Source organism: Sebastes fasciatus, chromosome 13 (genome assembly GCF_043250625.1).
Source record: "Sebastes fasciatus isolate fSebFas1 chromosome 13, fSebFas1.pri, whole genome shotgun sequence".
Lineage (NCBI taxonomy): Eukaryota > Metazoa > Chordata > Actinopteri > Perciformes > Sebastidae > Sebastes > Sebastes fasciatus.
The window spans coordinates 33,550,154-33,571,772 of NC_133807.1; the positions used below are offsets into that span (position 1 = coordinate 33,550,154).

Here is a 21,619-nt window from a genome sequence, read left to right on the forward strand (position 1 = left end):
TTCGTGTCCGGCCTGTCAGACCGTCAGAGACCGGCAGAGAGACTCTGTAGACCGGGAGACTCTTCAGACCCGGACCGGGAGACTCTACCGACACACCGGGAGACTCTTCACCGGAACGACCAGACGGGACGAACAGGGATGCACATGACTAAAAAGTATGAGTAATTATGTACCGCTGGATCCGCTGACAGCGGCTCGAGCGGCTCGAGGAGGCGCTGATGATGAAACTCGACGTTAAGCTAACTATGCTAAGCTAACAGCTAAGCTAGCTAGCTGGCTTATTGTTACTGTTGAGATCAACATTCAGCTTCTCCTGCTGAACGACAGCTTCTCAGTTTAGATGTTCATATCTGATGTGATGTAATCCGAGCCGAGCCGAGCCGAGCCGTGTCAGTGTGTGGTTGTGTTGGTAGCTAGCTGTAAGGGTTTCTGTGTGTTTATTGTTCTCTGTTAGCTCTTCTGTTAGCTCTTCTCTTCTGTTAGCTCTTCTGTTAGCTCTTCTCTTCTGTTAGCTCTTCTGTTAGCTCTTCTCTTCTGTTAGCTCTTCTGTTAGCTCTTCTCTTCTGTTAGCTCTTCTCTTCTGTTAGCTCTTCTGTTAGCTCTTCTCTTCCGTTAGCTCTTCTCTTCTGTTAGCTCTTCTCTTCTGTTAGCTCTCCTCTTCTGTTAGCTCTTCTCTTCTGTTAGCTCTTCTCTTCTGTTAGCTCTTCTCTTCTGTTAGCTCTCCTCTTCTGTTAGCTCTTCTCTTCTGTTAGCTCTTCTCTTCTGTTAGCTCTCCTTCTGTTAGCTCTCTTCTGTTAGCTCTTCTCTTCTGTTAGCTCTCCTCTTCTGTTAGCTCTTCTCTTCTGTTAGCTCTTCTCTTCTGTTAGCTCTTCTCCTCTGTTAGCTCTTCTCCTCTGTTAGCTCTTCTCTTCTGTTAGCTCTTCTCTTCTGTTAGCTCTTCTCTTCTGTTAGCTCTTCTCTTCTGTTAGCTCTTCTGTTAGCTCTTCTCTTCTGTTAGCTCTTCTGTTAGCTCTCCTTCTGTTAGCTCTTCTGTTAGCTCTTCTCTTCTGTTAGCTCTCCTCTTCTGTTAGCTCTTCTCTTCTGTTAGCTGTTATTATCTGACATCTCTCTGTGTCTCTGTGTTCCTCTCTCTCTCTACAGGACCAGGACCACCATGAAACCTCCGTCTCAGACCTCCCCTGTCAGCAGCTTAGTGAGTACAGATCAGATCAGATCAGATCAGATCAGATCAGATCTCTGGGTTCATTAATGCGTTCAGGTTGTTATCAGCAGGGCCGGAGCCAGACGGAGAGACATCCAGGGATCAGCACAAAAACCCTAGAGGGGGTCCGAACCTCAAACCTAGGGGGGGCCCAAACCTAGAGGGGGGCCCGAACCTAGAGGGGGTCCGAACCTCAAACCTAGGGGGGGCCCAAACCTCAAACCTAGAGGGGGGCCCCAGCCTCAAACCTAGGGAGGGTTCAGGGGCCCCAACCTCAAACCTAGAGGGGGCCCAAACCCCAAACCTCAAACCTAGAGGTGTCCGGGGGCCCCAACCTCAAACCTAGGGGGGGGTTCGGGGGCCCAAACCTCAAACTAGAGGTGGTCCGGGGGCCCAAACCTCAAACCTCAAACCTAGAGGGGGTCCGGGGGCCCCAACCTCAAACCTAGGGGGGTTCAGGGGCCCAAACCTCAAACCTAGAGGGGGGTCTGGGGATCCAAACCTATGGGGGGTCCGGGGGGCCCTTCTAAAATTTTTTTATTCACCATTGTTTTTTTACGGTTTTGAAATTTAATGCTAGAATTTATATATCTGCTTCATCTGAGTCTGAGGAAGTTACCACTTTTATTGTGGTAGTCTGAGTAACGTGACGTCATATCCGTTCCGTATCCGTCAACCAAAACAAACCTCAGAGAGTGTAAAACGTTGGAGGGTCGTCGTGGATACGACCTGCACCCTCACATGTTAAATCCAGCGTGGTAAACACTACACATCCAGTAAAGGATGGAAACACTTTGGGTTTCACACATTGACAGGAAAAGCAGAGCTAGACAGAGCAGAGCTACAGCTGCACACTAACGTAAAAAAAAAAAGGCGAAATATGTTCAAACAAAAGTACAAAATATGTCAGAAGAAACACGTGGGACTACGTCTGCTTTTCAAAATAAGGTGTTAACAAAGGGAACTGTATATATTAAATACATCTATGGAAATCAGATTGATGGATTATATTCACCAGAAGTATAAAACATTACATGTCCCTTATAAATTAAAAAGAAAACCCCACTAATCTGTGAGGGAAATGTCTTTATTCTTTGACTTTTGGGTTTCTGGATAATAAATACAATCAATAATTCCTGCCAATGATCCTGATATATTTGACTTCAGGACATCTCTGACTTCATACATGCTGAAAATCAAACATTTTACTGGATTCATTTAGAGATTTTCCAAAGTAAAAGTCCCTAGAAGTGGATGATTCTCCTTGTTCCCTTCATGATCTAGAGGTAAACAAGTTAACAACAATCACAATAAATCAGAATATTGAATCGCAATACTTTTTCCTTGAAAATCTTGTGTAATGACTCGTCGTTTAACGAAATGTTTGCCAATTAATTGTCTGTCGACTGACTAATTGATTAACTGATTAATTGTTTCAGCTCTACACCAAATTTAAGGGATATAAAATGTTTATTTTAAGATTACTCGGCTGCATAGTAAATGAGCTCAATGTGTTTCCAAGTTCAAATAAAGAAGATAAAAAAGATATTGATCAGAATATCGTTATTGGATTTTCCTGTCGAATATTGATATTCAAATGTTTGTATTGTCTCATTAAACAAACGTATGAACACTACGTCCTGTTCACATCCTGCTCACCTGTATCTGCAGGTATTTGAAGGCGTCTACAACAACGCCAGAATGCTTCACTTCCTCACAGCAGTCGTGGTGAGTAGTTCTATCCGTCTGAAGTCTCGAAGTAAAAACTTTATTTTGGTTATAAGAGATCCTGAATCTTTCCTCGCTGCCGGTTTCAGGGCTCCACCTGCGATGTGAGAGTGAAGAACGGCACCGCGTACGAGGGAATCTTCAAGACTTTAAGCTCACAGGTAAATAAAAACACTTCACCGCACTCTCTCTAAATCATCCTTCACTAAAGTTACACGATTTATCTGTGTGAACTCTTCTGTCTACGTCCAGTGTGAGCTGGCGGTCGATGCTGTCCATAAACATGGCGATGGAGACGGAGGAGGAGGAGGAGGCGGCGAGGAGGAGGGAGGAGGAGGAAGCGAGTCCACTCCACCCAAGATTGAAGACATCACTGACACCATGATCTTCAGCCCCACTGACCTGGTGACCATGACCTGTCGCGACGTCGACTTAAACTTCGCTGTCAGAGGTAACCGGACTGACGGATCTCGTTTGTCTAAAGTCTCGTCCACACCGGGAACGTCAGCAGCGCGTTACCTGTTGTTTTTTATTTCGGCGTCCGTGTTGACAGGTTAGAGCAGCCACACTGCCCGCGTGAGACGCTGCGTCTCTTCTAGAGATTTGAGGTCTCGCTTATGTTTGACCCGAGCCGCGCGGTTCACAGCAACAACAGACAGAGAAGGTGATCTATTGACTGTATATTAACATCATATCAGCAACATTACTACAGTTTACATGTCTCTATCTGTAGAAAATGTTACGGAGATGATTTTTAAATCAACACTTCCTGCTTTCATTTCAAAATAAAAGCCCTCAAGTGTTTTTTCTGTTGACAGAATTCCTTCATTTGTTAACTCGAGGCTTTTATTCTGAAATATTTGCATGACAGTGTTGTAGAACATGCAGTGATTGGAGAGCTCCATGAATGACTAAAGTACGGGATTTTAATTGTGGATTATTAATATTATTTATAAATTACCACACGTTTCTTAACCTTTCTCTGTCTAAAATAAATATACATGATATTTATAATGAAATTAAATGGACATTATGAAAGGAGAACTATGTAGAAAGAAAAGGCTGACAGCTGCAGCAGACAGCAGACTGGTGTGAACACGCGACGCAGCCGCCAAGCGACGCACGCACGTTCGTTCTTCTGATCTCCCTCTCAAAATACATCTTTCTTTCTTTCTTTTTCAAACACACTTTATACGCATAACAAACAGAACAGCTCATCTCATTGAATTAACAATAAAGTACAGAAGTGAAACCAAACTGTCATCCTTTTAACAAACATTAAGCCAAATACAAAATGTATAAAGCAATTACAGTTTATAAAGAATTCATAGCAAACTTAGTTTTTTGTTATTCATATAAATAGTGATTCTTAATAAACATTGTCTGAATGACCTTCAAGTGGAAGATTTTCATGTAAATGTCTGTTAAGTCATTAAATATGATAACGCAATTAGCAATGTTCCGATGAAAAATGTTTCCTTCCCGATACCGATTACGAGACCTGAACTTGGGGTATTGGCCGATACTGAGTACCGATCCGAGACCAGCGTAATAAAAAAATACATATAGTTATTATTATTATTATTATCATTATCATTATTTAACAGCTGTGACAAACTATCAGCAATCAGTTCTTCTTCGCTGCTCTAAAACAGTAGTTGCCAATGGCAACCATGATACCTCCAGGGCGACAACACGGTGAAGACTACTGTTTTATAGCAGCGAAGAAGAAGAATTTTTTTTTTTTTCTGGGTCAATAAATGATTGTAGTGGATCGGTGTGTAGACTGGCTGCATCGGACGCATTTCCGATACTGGTATACTGGTATTATTTATTGTTGACCTGTCTCTCTGTGTGTGTGTGTGTGTGTGTGTGTGTGTGTGTGTGTGTGTGTGTGTGTTCAGACACGTTCACCGACACGTCCATCAGCTCCTCCCGGGTGAACGGGGAACACCGGGAGAAGGTCCTTCAGAGGTGGGACGGAAACGGAAACGGAGAAAACTTTGAGCTGGAGGCCGACACAGTGAGGGAACACACACACACACACACACACACACACACACACACACACACACGGCCTCATGTTGAAGGCCTGGCAGCAGGGTCAGAGACGGTTCAGCTTCTGTCTTTGTCTTTCAGTCAAACGGCTGGGACGCCAACGAGATGTTCAAGTTTAACGAGGAGGCGTACGGCGTCAAGTCCACCTACGACTCCAGCCTCTCCATGTACACGTGAGTCACAGTGGACTTTATCCAGAGGAACTCAGTATAACTTATTATGTATTATGATTATGATTGTTTTATCCTTTATGTGAAGTACTATGAGATTTTGCTGTATTTTAAAGTGTGCTATATAAATTATATTCATTATTATTATTTTATATTATCGTGCTTCAGTCACCGACATAAGCAAAACCTGACTTTTCCTCCTGGGTTTATTATTTGTTATTTTCATAGTTTTTCAGGAGAGTTTATTATTATCTAACCCACTTATTAGAAGAGAGCAAAATGAATGTTTACTTTAGTAAAATATTTTCATTACAGATAAGAATGATTGTCAAGCTGTAAATATTAGACCAAGGTTGTTAAATGTATTTAAAAAAATAATTTAATGCCAACATTTTATCCTTCACTAATACTTTTACTAGTACTATTGTAACTACCACCCCTACTACTACTGCTACTACTGCTACTACTACTGCTACTAGTACTACTACTACTGCTACTACTACTGCTACTACTGCTACTACTGCTACTGCTACTGCTACTAGTACTCCTACTACTACTGCTACTACTGCTACTACTACTACTACTGCTACTGCTACTAGTACTCCTGCTACTACTGCTACTACTACTACTACTGCTACTACTGCTACTACTACTACTGCTACTGCTACTAGTACTCCTACTACTACTGCTACTACTGCTGCTACTACTGCTACTGCTACTGCTACTAGTACTCCTACTACTACTGCTACTACTGCTACTACTACTACTACTGCTACTGCTACTAGTACTCCTGCTACTACTGCTACTACTGCTACTACTGCTACTACTACTACTACTACTACTGCTACTAGTACTCCTACTACTACTACTACTAGTACTCCTAGTACTACTACTAGTACTCCTACTACTACTACTGCTACTAGTACTCCTACTACTACTACTACTAGTACTCCTAGTACTACTACTAGTACTCCTACTACTACTACTAGTACTACTACTACTGCTACTACTGCTACTACTACTACTGCTACTAGTACTCCTACTACTACTACTGCTACTACTACTACTACTACTACCACTAGTACTCCTACTGCTACTGCTACTACTGTTACTACTACTACTACTACTACTGCTACTAGTACTCCTGCTACTACTACTACTACTACTACTGCTACTACTACTACTACTACTGCTACTAGTACTCCTACTACTACTGCTACTACTACTACTACTACTACTACTACTGCTACTAGTACTCCTACTACTGCTACTGCTACTAGTACTCCTACTACTACTACTACTGCTACTACTACTACTACTGCTACTACTGCTACTACTACTACTGCTACTAGTACTCCTACTACTACTACTACTAGTACTCCTAGTACTACTACTAGTACTCCTACTACTACTACTACTAGTACTCCTACTACTAGTACTACTACTACTGCTACTACTACTACTACTGCTACTGCTACTAGTACTCCTACTACTACTACTACTACTACTACTGCTACTACTACTACTACTACTACCACTAGTACTCCTACTGCTACTGCTACTACTGCTACTACTACTACTACTACTGCTACTAGTACTCCTACTGCTACTACTACTACTACTACTACTGCTACTACTACTACTACTACTGCTACTACTACTACTACTACTACTACTACTACTGCTACTAGTACTCCTACTAGTACTACTACTACTACTACTGCTACTAGTACTCCTACTACTACTACTACTACTACTACTACTACTACTACTGCTACTAGTACTCCTACTACTACTACTACCACTACTAGTACTACTACTAAATGATAATAATATTGTTCAAGGGTCATATTAAATGCTCAAACATCAATTTAAGTGAGTTAAGTTAATCTCCTGATGGAAATGTAGTTTAAATGAACTTGTATCGTTAAGAAGTGAAAGTCAGTTGTTCGTTCCGTTGCAACATACAAACACATAATCTGGTGTTTTTCTCCCAGCATGCCTTTGGAGAAGGGGAACTCTGAGGTTTTCCGGCAGCGGGAAGCGCGAGCCGCTCGGCTGGCCAACGAGATCGAAGGCAGCCTGCAGTACCGCCGGCGGGTTTCTTTAGAGAACGACGAGGGTCGGAGCGAGGAGGACAAATACAGCTCCGTGGTCCGAGAGAGGGAGGACAGAGCCAGCCCCGGGTTCACCTCCACCGGCAGGTAAGAGGAACTCCATATGCTGTTTTGATCTGTTTATACACTTTAAAATGATTATAGAAGAAAATCTGTGAAAGGAGAGCCGGAGTTATTGTTTATTGTTTTATTTAATATCTGAGTTTTATAAGTAAACGATTTGAAATGTTTCTCTCTGCTCTGCTGCCTCCAGCTCCAGAAGTTCCTCTCTGATTTAAAGTCTTTATCCGATCAACTTCCCAGAATTCCTCTCACCACCTTCTTTTCCTCCGTCTGGTTTTCCAGGGAAGGTAAATACATTCCTCTCCCGCAGAGGGCTCGAGAGATCGGCCTGTCTGGCAGGACCGGAGCCTCCGGTCGAACCTCCGCGCCGACCTCCTCCAGACACCCGCCGCCCGGCTCGTCCTCCCCCAAACCGCCGCCGTCTGACAGGAGCAGCCCGCTGTCCGTCAGGACGGCCTACTCTCCTCACCAATCGCAGAGCAGCCCGCCGGCGGCCGGCAGCCCTCCCTGTGCCAATCACGTCCTCCCGCACTCCCTCTCTCATCCTCAGGCGCTGGCCGACTCCACGCGCTCATCTGTCAACGGAGGTAAGGAGGTGCTTCAAGGTTGGAAGAGACCGGTCTCTAGGTTTGAAGTACCATAACTTCTCAAATAGTGGATTAAAGAGAGAACAGAGGCCTGTACTACGAAGTGAGCTCAACATCCCCAGAGTATCTCCTCCTTATCTGGCTTCCCTTACCCTAACAACAGAGAGATCACGCTAAGCGGTCCTACGAAGCTGGTTATCAACTCGGTAAATCAACCCAGGGTTTCTCAGTCTGGCTACGAGCACATTCACATGAAGGGGGCGGAGTTTGCAGCATCTGACCAATCACAGACATGGACAAGACTACAGACTGCAGACAGACAGGCAGAGAGACACATTTTACAAAGGAAGAGTAAACTATATTAGACAAATACGAAGAAATTAATTAGTATTTAGTATAAAGTAGCATAGAATGTAAATACTCAAGTGAACTCTCTCTCTCTCTCTCTCTCTCTCTCTCTGTCTCTGTCTCTGTCTCTGTCTCTGTCTCTCTCTCTCTCTGTCTCAGTTACATCCAGAACTTCCCCCAAATCTCAGAGACTTCAGAGCAGCAGAACCCTGCGAACCCCAAACTCCCAGTCCTCACCTGCAGGTACGTACAACACATACACCCCCACACTAGGGCTGAGACGATTCACCTCTCCTGATTCTTTACTATCACAATACTCGGGGTGGCGATTCAATATGTATTGAGACTTATATTGACTTTTTTAACACTAGACCATGAAGGGAACAAGATGAATCATCCACTTCTAGAGACTTTTACTTTGTAAAATCTCTAAATGAATCCAGTAAAAATGTTTGACTTTTGTTTGAACATATTTCGGCATTTTTTTGGACCATCTTTTGGGATTTATTTCGGACATACTTTGGCATTTTTTCTGACTTTTTCAGCCTTATTTTCGGACACATTTTAGCCTTTTTTAGAAGTTAGCATGCAGCTTTAGCTCTGCTCTGTCTAGCTCTGCTTTTCCTGTCAATGTGTGAAACCCAAAGTGTTTCCATCCTTTACTGGATGTGTAGTGTTTACCACGCTGGATTTAACGTGTGAGGGTGCAGGTCGTATCCACGCTGACCCTCCAACGTTTTAGACTCTCTGAGGTTTGTTTTGGTTGACGGATACGGAACGGATATGACGTCACGTTACTCAGACTACCACAATAAAAGCGGTAACTTCCTTCTAGCTCCACATAGACTCAGATGAAGCAGATAGATCCATTCTGACATTAACACATTTATTTAGAAATAGTAATATATAGGTGAACACATTTTTTTCCCCAACCCTAAAACACACACACCCCGTTGATCAGACTCACTCAGTTTCGTCCTCTCACTTCCCTCCAGTCTCTCGTGCTCCAAAACAAGACGGCCCTCCCCAGGACTCCCCCCTGGTCGGCCCCGTGTTCTTGGACACCTCCTCCTCTGCTGTCACCATGGCAACCACCATCGCCAAACCCTCCGGCCCCACCCCGCTGTTCCCTGTCGATGGTGAGACATTTATTTTACGTTTTTGTGTCTAGGATTATATAAATATTCAGATAAAGCTTCTATATATATATATATATATATATATATATATATATATAATATATTCACACTGAAACACATTATGTAGAGAAGTTCTCTGAACCGTTCGGAGACACAAACATTCAACTGTTTATACTTTAAATACAATCTATGATTAAAATGTCTTAAGACAATATTTATATTTTGTGACTAAAGGAAAGAAAGAATTCCTCAGTTTCTAAATAACGACTTCATCTTTTTGTTGACTCTCTCAGCTCCTTAAACAACAGAAAGACTTCAAGTAAAAATCTGTTTTACTAAATAAAGTTTTCCATCATCAGCAGGTTGTTTTAGATAAAACAAGAGTAAAGAAATAAGGTCAGAAAAATGAGAGAATGAATAAGAAGTAAATAAAATGAAATGTTATATTATTAAATACAAATAAAAACTTTTTTTTTTTTTTATTCAGTTAATTGTTTAATCTATAAAATGTCTGAAAATATTGAAAAACACCTGTAACAAATTCCCATTTAGGTTTCTTCAAAGATATTCAATTTAAAAGGAAATAAAAGAGAGAGAGAAAAACAGAACAAATACGCACATTTTAGAAGCAAGAAACATTTTTTCTATCAACATTAATATAACAAGTGGGAAAAGTTGAATTTAGAGCATAAAGTGTACAGAACGTGCACTTCAGATGACCAACAACAAACAAAGAATCAGAAAAGGGAGCGATGACAGAACATCAACGCATTATCTGTCGAAGCGATTCGTTTCCCTTCCAGAAGAAGGACGAGATGAGTTGAAAATGTCGTCTCATAAACGAAGAGTTGTTGCTTGTTAGATCATTTAATTGATTATTATCTGACATGTGTTTTGATAGATAGAGCAGGAGGTAAAGAGAGAGGACAGTCTCTAGACACACCACCACCAACACTCATATTCATGTTGACATGTGACCTTTAAATTGAAACGTGGATGTTAATGAGAAGTCAGAACTTGAGGATCCACAATGCTGGTTTAGTAGAGACGTCAGTATTTAGTTGGTGTTTCAGTCTCCTCTCTGTCCTCCACAGTGAACGAGATCCTCAGCACCGCAGCTAAAGAGCGAACTGAGAGTCTGGTTGAAGGCAAGAGCGGCGGCAAAGGTAAAGCACTCCCACTAGGTTTACACGTCACGTCTTTGTTCCTTTTATACTTGAAAACACTGACGTTTATGAGTCTCCTCTCATCTCGTCTCTCTCTCTCTCGTCTCTCTCAGCTCCCTCAGTCCAGCAGAGATCTCAGCTGGAGGAGCTGCGCAAGTTCGGCAAAGAGTTCAGGGTGAGACTGATGTGATGTCACACAGGGGTCACACAGGGGTCAAAAAGGGGTACAATAACCTTTTATTTGTATGTTAATACAATGTACAAGAATTCAGGAATATGTAGGATATCACTACTGACATTCCTGTAATAGTATGTCACAACGTCTGCTGTATCAGCCGTGTGTTTACTACGTGTTTATTTGCATATAGAGCGGGGAAGTGAGATCAGATCACAAGTGGAGACGCATTCTAATGCCAGGTTTGAACAGACGTACTTAAAGCTGTCCACTTGTGATCGGATCACTGAGGACATGTTAATGCCAAGTGTGAACAGGGCCTTAATGTGAAGGATCAGTAGGACATAATAAAGAGTTTCTTCCTGTCTTGTCTCTCAGCTGCAGCCCACCTCCTCTCCGTCAGCGAGTCCTGCAGATCCTCCTCAGCACAGCTCCGCCTCCCCCACCGACTCCTCCTCCACCTCCCCCGCGCCGCCTAAACCTGTCACCTCCTCCTCTGCTGCCCAAGACCTGCAGCAGACCGCGGAGGCAGCCCCGACCTCCGCCGCCGCTGCTGCTGGGCCTGAGGGGCCGCAGCAGCCTGGGACCCCTCTGGCCCCCGGCGGCGAGGAGGGCTGTCCGGAGAGCAGCCATCGACCAGAGTCTGCGTCTGCAGCTGCAGCGTGAGTAACTGGAACTACTCATACAATACTGGATACTACGGCTGTCACAATATACATTTCTCTCGGTATGATTATCATGGCAAAAAATATCACGATAACGATATTATCACAATCACTTAAAATACATCTTTAACTTTATTTGGTCCAACGTTTGTTTGTATTTCATGGTTCCACCTGAAACAACACGCCTGTTATTTTACAGCCGTTTGGTCTTTTTCAATAATGTTCAGTATTTAATTACCTTTTCTTTTCTTTTTGCAGGCAAGTGAAAAACTCAACTTTGAATCCAAATGCAAAAGAATTTCTTCCCATAAAAGTGAACGTGATCCAGGTTAGTGTGTTGAAACGGTCACAAACACTCAGCTGGTGAATCATATGACTCTTTAACATGATGGAGAACAAATGTTGAACTGGTGCATGAGAAACATTTCAACCTGTCATGTTGAATCTCTGTAAAACTTAACTTTTCTTTCTCTGTGTTGTGACAGAAGCCTGCTCCGACCCCCACCCCTCCTCGACCGACCCAGCCCAGCCCCTCTTTGGTTCTGGCCCCTCAGGGACAGCCGGGAGGAGGCGCCATCTACAGCAACCCACCTGGACACTACCTGTCCTACGTCACCCCCCTCCACCTCCAAGGACACCAGCTCCAGGTCTGAATCCCTCTCTTCACTGTCTCTCACCAAGAACGTCTTGATATATATAGTAGGGGCGTAACGATACGTTTTTACAACGATACGATTTCCATGGTTACGATATGATTCATGGGCGATATTTGGCTCATCTAGAGCGGTACGATACGGTACCGTACGGTATGGTACGATACGGTACCATACGGTACGGTACCGTACGATACGGTCACTTCTTACCGGGGTAGATCACCATGGTAACTGATGCTGAACAGCTGACCTGCTCCGGAGCAGGTTATGTTCCAGATAAGAGATCAACTTGTATAAAAGCACCTCCTACTGACCAGTCAGAGATCTGTGCGGTGATCGTATGATGATATCACACACATATGAAGACGTTACAGTCATAATCCAGACTAAAAACAACACAGTTTAAACTGACAGATGCAGGAAGGACAGCTGGCTTTATGCTGTGGGTGTTTACCGCTTTGAAATATGTTTTTATATTTATTTATTTGACTTGGTCTTGAGACCGTTTCACACCGCTGGACACGGGACGCAGCTGAAAGGAGGTTCAAATAGTCATACACGCCACGTACTTGTTATTGGGCATGATTAGGTGTGATCCATTCATCCGTTACACTTCTAAAAGCTATATCTAGACGTTTGTCGTCCTTAAATGTGCAAATCCTTAATAACAATACAATCGATTTTTGCGTTTCAAATTGATTTTATATCGATAGACATCCGCTGTGAAGGACAACTTGCCGAGTACCTATCGATGTAGTTGGATCGTAGGAATATAAATGGATCCATCGATGTAGATGAATCGTTACACCCCTAATATTTATATTACATGTTGTCTCGTTAGTTAGTTAATTAGTCTCGTTAGTTAGTTAATTAGTCTCGTTAGTCTCATTAGTTAGTTAATTAGTCTCGTTAGTTAGTTAATTAGTCTCATTAGTTAGTTAATTAGTCTCGTTAGTTAGTTAATTAGTCAGACGGCAGTAGAGATCATTCTCAGAGAAAACTTGCTGTGGTTTAAAAACTGATTTCCTTGTTTCCTCCTCAGGCTCCTCAGATGTATCAGTACGCCATGTCAGCTGTCAACCAGGGCAAATACCCCCGACCCAAAGGTAAACACTGCACACATCTCAATCCATGTCATTATTAAAGAGACTGTTTGTAAGAATGATAAACTGCTTGTTAACAGCAACACCTGTGACCGTCAAGTCAACGACAGTCAGCGTCCTGTTGCGCAAGCGAGCATCGGTCAAAACAGCGAGGCGACACACACGAGACTGATTGACGGGCATCATGTTGATTGACTTTAGCAACATTAGCAGCGTTCTAGAATAAATATATAAAAATAGAGAAATCATAAGAAAATATAAATAAGAAATATATATAACGACAGTGCACAATAATAATACTGAAAAATAAGATATATGCAAATAATATAAATGCAAGAATACTTTAAAATAAGAATGATATTTTAAATGTAGTATATAAATAAAAGCAGTGTTAATGCCGGAGTAAACCAGATTATTGCTCAGCTGAATTATTGCATTAAATTATTGCACTGTTAAGTCAGTAATGCAGCTTTGAAGATATAATAAATGATGGGGCCATAGCCCCTGATAGGGGTAAACAAATTAGATATATAATTTCTAACAAGTGGTCCTTGTCTCTTGGACAACTCTTCTGATAATTCTTTTCACTCGTCTGTCAGTAATCTTGTGAGGAGCACCTGGTTGTGGCCAGTTTATGGTGAAATGATGTACTTTCCGGATTATGGCCCCAACAGAGTTCACTGGAACATTCAGACGTTTAGAAATGCGTCTGTAACCGATGCCATCAGAATGTTTTGCAACAATAAGGTTGCGACGGTCTTGCGAGAGCTCTTTGCTTTTACCCATCATGAGATGGTTTTTGTGTGACACCTTGGTAATGAGACACCTTCTTATCGGCCATCAGTTGGGACTGAACCAGCTGATATTCATTTGCACTGACAAGGGGCCGGGTTGCTTTCTAATTACTGAGAGATCTCAGCTGTTGTCTTGGCTCTCCATGCCTTTCTGCACCTCCCTTTCTTCATGTATTCAATACTTCTTCCCCGTGTCATTTCACATTATTACACATAACTTCATTTCTGAACTGATTTGTTTTGGTTTCTTTGTATGTATAGATTATCCATCCATTAATAAGAACTCTTTCAGTATTTGTTCTTTATCAACATGAACGTTAGATCTCAGATGAAACCATGAGACCATGTGTTGTTGTGCTGTTTCAGGCCCGGTGGTGGGACAGCGTCCGGAGCATCACGCCTCCCAGGCCTCCTCCATGATCTCAGCTGCGGCGTCGGCAGCAGGCCCCCCGCTGGTGGCTTCACCTTACCCCCAGTCTTACCTGCAGTACGGTCAGGTGATCCAGGCCCTGCCCCCACACTACCACGGACAGGTACCGACATTTAACCTCCTAAAATACATTCAACCAGTGCAGGGGTCAGCAACCTGCGTCTCTTCAGCTCCTCTCCAGTGGCTCCCTGGGGATTTTAAACATGGAAATGAATAACTGTTTTTTGTTTACATTTTCATTTTTATTAATCATAGTTGTAGGTCTATGGTACGACGGTACGACGGAGTATTAGGGCCACATTGAGGGAAAAACTACATCTGAGAATTAGAGAATAAAGTCATAATATTATAAAGTAGTCATTTAATGTGTCATTTTCTTTTTTTCTCGTAAAGTTCCGACTTTATTCTCGTTATATTACGACTTTTTTCTCGTAAAGTTATGACTAGTACTGAAAACCCTGAAGTTACCTCGCTAACCACAATTCCTGCTTCGTAGTACAGGCCTCTGGACATCCTACTGCGACTTTAAATGTGATTCTTACTCATCAACTAAATATGAGCTGCATCAAAAATCTCCAAAGCACAAAATATATATAAAGTAAATCAGATGAAGTCAGACGAGCCTTTGTTGTTCGTTAGATTATCGTTTATTAAGCTGAAATAAAAGTTGTGAGTCGTTGATAAAACTTTGTTTATTAAAAGTCTCTCTCGTGTCTCTTCTGTTGCGTCCAGCCCGTTTACTCGATGCTGCAGGGGGGAAGGATGCTGACGTCCGGGGCCCCTCCTCAGCAGATGGGTCCTCCCGGGGGCCAGTACCCCGGCCAGGCTGAGGGCCAACAACAACAACAACAACAACAACAACAACAACAACAACAACAACAACAACAGGCGGCCATGTATGGTAAGCAAGCATTACCTATTCCTAGGGTGTACACAAAATATCATCATGATTAGGGCTGTCAATCGATATTATATTTAATCGCGATTAATCGCATGATTGTCCACAGTTAATCACGATTAATCACAAATTAATCACACATTTTTTATCTCTTCAGAAGTTACCTTAAAGGGAGATTTGTCTTTAAAACTGAGACCTAAAAATCACAAATAGCGTTAAAGAAATTAGTGGCAGCCCCCTCATTTGCATAATGAGGCAGAAATGCATAAAGAAATGTAAAAAGAAAAGAATACAGAAATAAATAAATTTGGGGAAATAAATAAGACGTGAAATGCAATTGGAAAATCGTGCAGAAATAAATATATAAATGCATAAATACCTGAATAAATATTTACTTTTAAAAAATAAATATAAAATAAATGAATAAATAAAAAATAAATGCAAAAATAAAAAATTTATAAAAATAAATGAATAAATGCAAAAATAAAAAATGTATACAAATAAATTAAAAATTATAAAAATAAATTACATATAGAAATTTAAACAGAATAGTAAACAAATAAGGGATGTAATACAAAGATAATTGAATAAAGAAGCAAATTAAAACAGAAATATCAATTTGTCACATTTTATCAATTAATTATTGGCTACATTTATTTTTAATCATATTAAAAAAAAATATTTATTTAGTTATTTATTTTAGATTTTGGTAGGTTACGTCCTCCATAGAAACTGAGCTCACTGTTCCATGAATTGAATTTAATATATAATAGTACTATAAACTGTGATAATCTTGCCTAGGGGGAGCTAAGAAGAATGACCTCAGAGTGCTTTCAGGTGCATTTGAACAGATTACGTCCCCACAGTCCCGCGTAGAGAGACAGACTGACTTCAGGCGTGTAGCTCTGAAATCTACAACTTTTTCCACTAATGTTCAAAATAAATGTTATTGAGTAAATCTGCAGATTTTCTAAAGCTTAGTTGCACAGAGTCGACACGAAAGGATAAGACTGTGTCATCTCCATAAAACAGTAATACATAGTAAAAATAAGTGGTCCAAGTATTGAACCCTGTGGGACTCCTTTTTGTTTTAGGTAATATTTTAGATTGAGCATTACTCAATCTAAAATTGAGTACACCGTACAGCAGAGACGACATTTAATTCAACTGCATAGCAATCCAGCTTTGTCAGCATGTGATCGTTTTTGTTCATGAGGTACTTTTACGATTTAAAGCAGAAGTTGCAGACAGGGTTCAGCATCACCGGAGAAATTACTTCACAGGTCCAATCTAAACCCATCTATTTAACATTCAGATCAGCCAAAAGTGACATGTGAATGATCAACGGTGCCTTCTGCAGGATAACTGCACCTTTTAATGACTGAGAAGTTGTTAAATTCACTCTTTTATTTCTCTTTCAGCTCAGTCGTTCTCTCACCACGCGGGCGCCATGCATCATCCTCAGCCCTCCAGCACCCCCACTGGGAACCAGCAGCCTCCGCAGCACTCAGCTCCCAGTCCAGGACACAACCAGGTAGCGCTCCACTCCACATTAACGGTGACTAAAGGGTACCAGTATCGGGTATCGGGTCCGATACTGTGCTCATGTACTCGTATTCACAAAACGGCTCCGAACAGAATGTTAGAGCAGAATGAAGACATGTTTTGGGGAAAATAATGTGACGTTAGTGTCAAAAATACTTGAATAGAGATGAAGAAAAGGTTTGTCTGTGATGGTCTTGTCTCTTCCTGTGACGTGATTTGATCAATGTGTGTTTTATTTGTATCGTCCCCTCTCAGTCGGGTCAGGCCGGTCCTCAGCCTCAGTCCATGTTCCACTCTGGAGGTCTGCAGGCTCCGACTCCTCCCAACCTGCAGCCGGGCCACAGCTCCCCACAGGCCTCCTACGCCATGCAGGGATACAACCTCCAAGGCCACCAGCAGCTGCCCCACGGATTCCCCTCAATCAGCCAACTCACACAGGTGAATATATATATATATACATATACATATCTAAACATCAGCCAACTCACACAGGTCAATATATATATATATATATATATAAGGTCAAAGGTTATCATGTCATAATGCAGACACAGGAGATATATATATATATATATATATAATATATATATATATATATATATATATATATATATATATATATAAACATCAGCCAACTTTGTGTTGAAGAGAAGCTGATGTCACATTTAAGATTTCATCAACAAACATGTAGCTGTTTTAATGTGAACAGAAAAGCTGATGCTACAAACACATGATGATCTTATAGACCATGATGCATTGCTGCAGATTAAACCAGCCAACAGGATATAAAGGACTTAAAATGCAACGTACACATTAATGCAGCAGTAATATTAATCCAGAGACATCAGATAGATAACAGGTTTATAAATATTATTATAAATATATTTATATATAATATATATATATATATTTATTATATATATATATATTATATATATATATATATATATATATATATATATATTTATTATATATATATATATATATATATATATTTATTATATATATATTATATATATATATATATATTTATTAGATATATATTATATATAAAATGTATATATTATATATATATAATGTATAAATATATATATAATTATATATATATGATATTTATATATATATATATTTTATATAGAATATTTATATATATTGTATATTGTCGGACAGACGTTAACAACTTGTTAGGTTTCGTTGTATTTAGGATCAAATGTCTAGTCTAGAAAACGGTAGACGTGTTTATTGTATATTTACAGAGGCTGTTGCAAAAACCAAGTAGCTCATAAACATCAGAGTTAAAAAAGAAAAGAAATGCCACCACAGAGGTAGAGTAGGAGTAAGTTTTATTTTTAGTTTCTCTTTTTATTCTGTATACTGTGAACCTTTGTAATCCCCTCCGCTTGATACCAAACCACGGTTAGGGAGAGGGAAGTCCTAAAGCTTAGCGCTGTAGTTCTACCCTCCACCTTAAAGAAGGTGCTTCATTCAGCTGTGAGTGGGACTACAGACGGGGTTCACTCCGCCGTGGGAGGGGGAGGGTCTGGTCTGGTCTGGTCTGGTCTGGTCTGGTCTGAGAAAGGCCCTGAGGTCTCAGTCTGCAGCTTCTCATGTGGGGTCTCGTTTGTCCTCTGCAGGCTCACGTCGCAGGAGGAATGTCAGGACCTCACCACTCTGCAGGCCACGGCCTGCCGCCCGTCATGCTGCACTACGTCTCCCCTCAGCAGGGCGCCGGCTCCAACCCCCAACACGGCCCCCAGCAGGGGGCGCCACAACACTTCTACCAAAATAAAACTGATCCCGAGTCTTTACGACATTCCATTCCAAAGATATAGCCCAAAACCCACTCCGGGAAATTTCCAGATGAAGTTTTTATCCCCTTAACCTAAACCCTAACCCTAACCCTAACCCTAAACCCTAAACCCTAACCCTAACCCTAACCCTAACCCCTAACCCTAACCCTAACCCTAACCCTATACTACACGATGACTTTTTTTCGGGACTTTTATCGACATACTATACGATGACTTTTTACGACATACTACACGATGACTTTTTACGACATACTACATAATGACTTTTTACGACATACTATACGATGACTTTTTCAACATACTATACGACGTCTTTTTTTCGGGACTTTTTTTGACATACTACACGATGACTTTTTTTCGGGACTTTTATCGACATACTACACGATGACTTTTTTTCGGGATTTTTTCGACATACTAAACGATGACTTTTTTCGGGACTTTTATCGACATACTAAACAATGACTTTTTTCGGGACTTTTATCGACATACTAAACGATGACTTTTTTTTCGGGACTTTTATCGACATACTAAACGATGACTTTTTTCGGGACTTTTATCGACATACTAAACGATGACTTTTTTCGGGACTTTTATCGACATACTAAACGATGACTTTTTTTTCGGGACTTTTATCGACATACTAAACGATGACTTTTTTCGGGACTTTTATCGACATACTAAACGATGACTTTTTTTTCGGGACTTTTATCGACATACTAAACGATGACTTTTTTTCGGGACTTTTTCGACATACTACACGATGACTTTTTTTCGGGACTTTTATCGACATACTACACGATGACTTTTTTTCGGGACTTTTATCGACATACTAAACGATGACTTTTTTTCGACATACTAAACGATGACTTTTTTCGGGACTTTTTTCGACATACTACACGATGACTTTTTACGACATACTACATAATGACTTTTTACGACATACTATACGATGACTTTTTCAACATACTATACGACGTCTTTTTTTCGGGACTTTTTTTGACATACTACACGATGACTTTTTTTCGGGACTTTTATCGACATACTACACGATGACTTTTTTTCGGGATTTTTTCGACATACTAAACGATGACTTTTTTCGGGACTTTTATCGACATACTAAACGATGACTTTTTTTCGGGACTTTTTCGACATACTACACGATGACTTTTTTTCGGGACTTTTATCGACATACTACACGATGACTTTTTTTCGGGACTTTTATCGACATACTAAACGATGACTTTTTTTCGACATACTAAACGATGACTTTTTTCGGGACTTTTTTCGACATACTACACGATGACTTTTTACGACATACTACATAATGACTTTTTACGACATACTATACGATGACTTTTTCAACATACTATACGACGTCTTTTTTTCGGGACTTTTTTTGACATACTACACGATGACTTTTTTTCGGGACTTTTATCGACATACTACACGATGACTTTTTTTCGGGATTTTTTCGACATACTAAACGATGACTTTTTTCGGGACTTTTATCGACATACTAAACGATGACTTTTTTTTCGGGACTTTTATCGACATACTAAACGATGACTTTTTTCAGGACTTTTATCGACATACTAAACGATGACTTTTTTTTCGGGACTTTTATCGACATACTAAACGATGACTTTTTTTCGGGACTTTTTCGACATACTACACGATGACTTTTTTTCGGGACTTTTATCGACATACTACACGATGACTTTTTTTCGGGACTTTTATCGACATACTAAACGATGACTTTTTTTCGACATACTAAACGATGACTTTTTTCGGGACTTTTTTCGACATACTACACGATGACTTTTTACGACATACTACATAATGACTTTTTACGACATACTATACGATGACTTTTTCAACATACTATACGACGTCTTTTTTTCGGGACTTTTTTTGACATACTACACGATGACTTTTTTTCGGGACTTTTATCGACATACTACACGATGACTTTTTTTCGGGATTTTTTCGACATACTAAACGATGACTTTTTTCGGGACTTTTATCGACATACTAAACGATGACTTTTTTTTCGGGACTTTTATCGACATACTAAACGATGACTTTTTTCAGGACTTTTATCGACATACTAAACGATGACTTTTTTTTCGGGACTTTTATCGACATACTAAACGATGACTTTTTTTCGGGACTTTTTCGACATACTACACGATGACTTTTTTTCGGGACTTTTATCGACATACTAAACGATGACTTTTTTTCGACATACTAAACGATGACTTTTTTCGGGACTTTTTTCGACATACTACACGATGACTTTTTTTTCGGGACTTTTTCAACATACTACACGATGACTTTTTTCGGGACATTTTTTTGACATATACTTATTATGACTTTTTCAACATGACTTACGACACAGAATCCCATTACGCAATGATTGCATTAACTTTAGCATTCAACTAAGCATTGATGACCAAACATAATTCCCACATCATTTGCAAGTTGTAATTTCAGGTGTTTGTGTATGAAAGCCTTGAATTCAAAATGTGGATGAATTTTTAAGCAACACTTTTCTGTGTTCTGTCTTCCAGCTGTTCAGGTTCAGGCTCATCCCACCCAGCAGCTGTCCTTCCATCCCTCTGCAAACTGAAACCCTCCGTCACATCTGGCTTCAGGAACGAGGAAGACGAGCGTCACCATGTGACAAAACCCACCCCAAATATCCCCAAACAACTCGTAACATTCCCACCTCCTGACATCAAATTAACACATTCTCATTTTTACCCACATCATCTTTTAGACAGAAAGAAGTTTCTGGATTTTAAAATGTAAATACAGACTGTTTTCACACATGAACAAGAAGCTGGACTGAAGACAATAACTGGTGGAAACTTTGACTGATAGTGGAAACAGTTTTTCTCCCCGTCCCACCTCCTCTGTCCTTTTACAGACGAAACCAGTTCATTAATAATAAAACCACTGAAAAAAA

The 21,619-nt window shown here is 40.6% G+C and overlaps 1 protein-coding gene across 1 annotated transcript; it reads left to right on the forward strand.

The window, feature by feature from the left end:
• Positions 1-21,619, forward strand: atxn2l (ataxin 2-like). The gene is made up of 23 exons (XM_074657056.1): positions 1-155; positions 1,141-1,192; positions 2,873-2,929; positions 3,019-3,090; positions 3,182-3,380; positions 4,834-4,952; positions 5,069-5,160; positions 7,155-7,361; positions 7,620-7,924; positions 8,432-8,515; positions 9,268-9,411; positions 10,506-10,577; positions 10,691-10,752; positions 11,131-11,414; positions 11,676-11,745; positions 11,903-12,064; positions 13,113-13,176; positions 14,334-14,500; positions 15,130-15,298; positions 16,717-16,829; positions 17,096-17,278; positions 18,475-18,641; positions 21,222-21,619. Exons 1-23 carry the CDS (start codon positions 139-141, stop codon positions 21,460-21,462), a joined length of 3,102 nt encoding a protein of 1,033 aa, XP_074513157.1. The 5' UTR covers positions 1-138; the 3' UTR covers positions 21,463-21,619.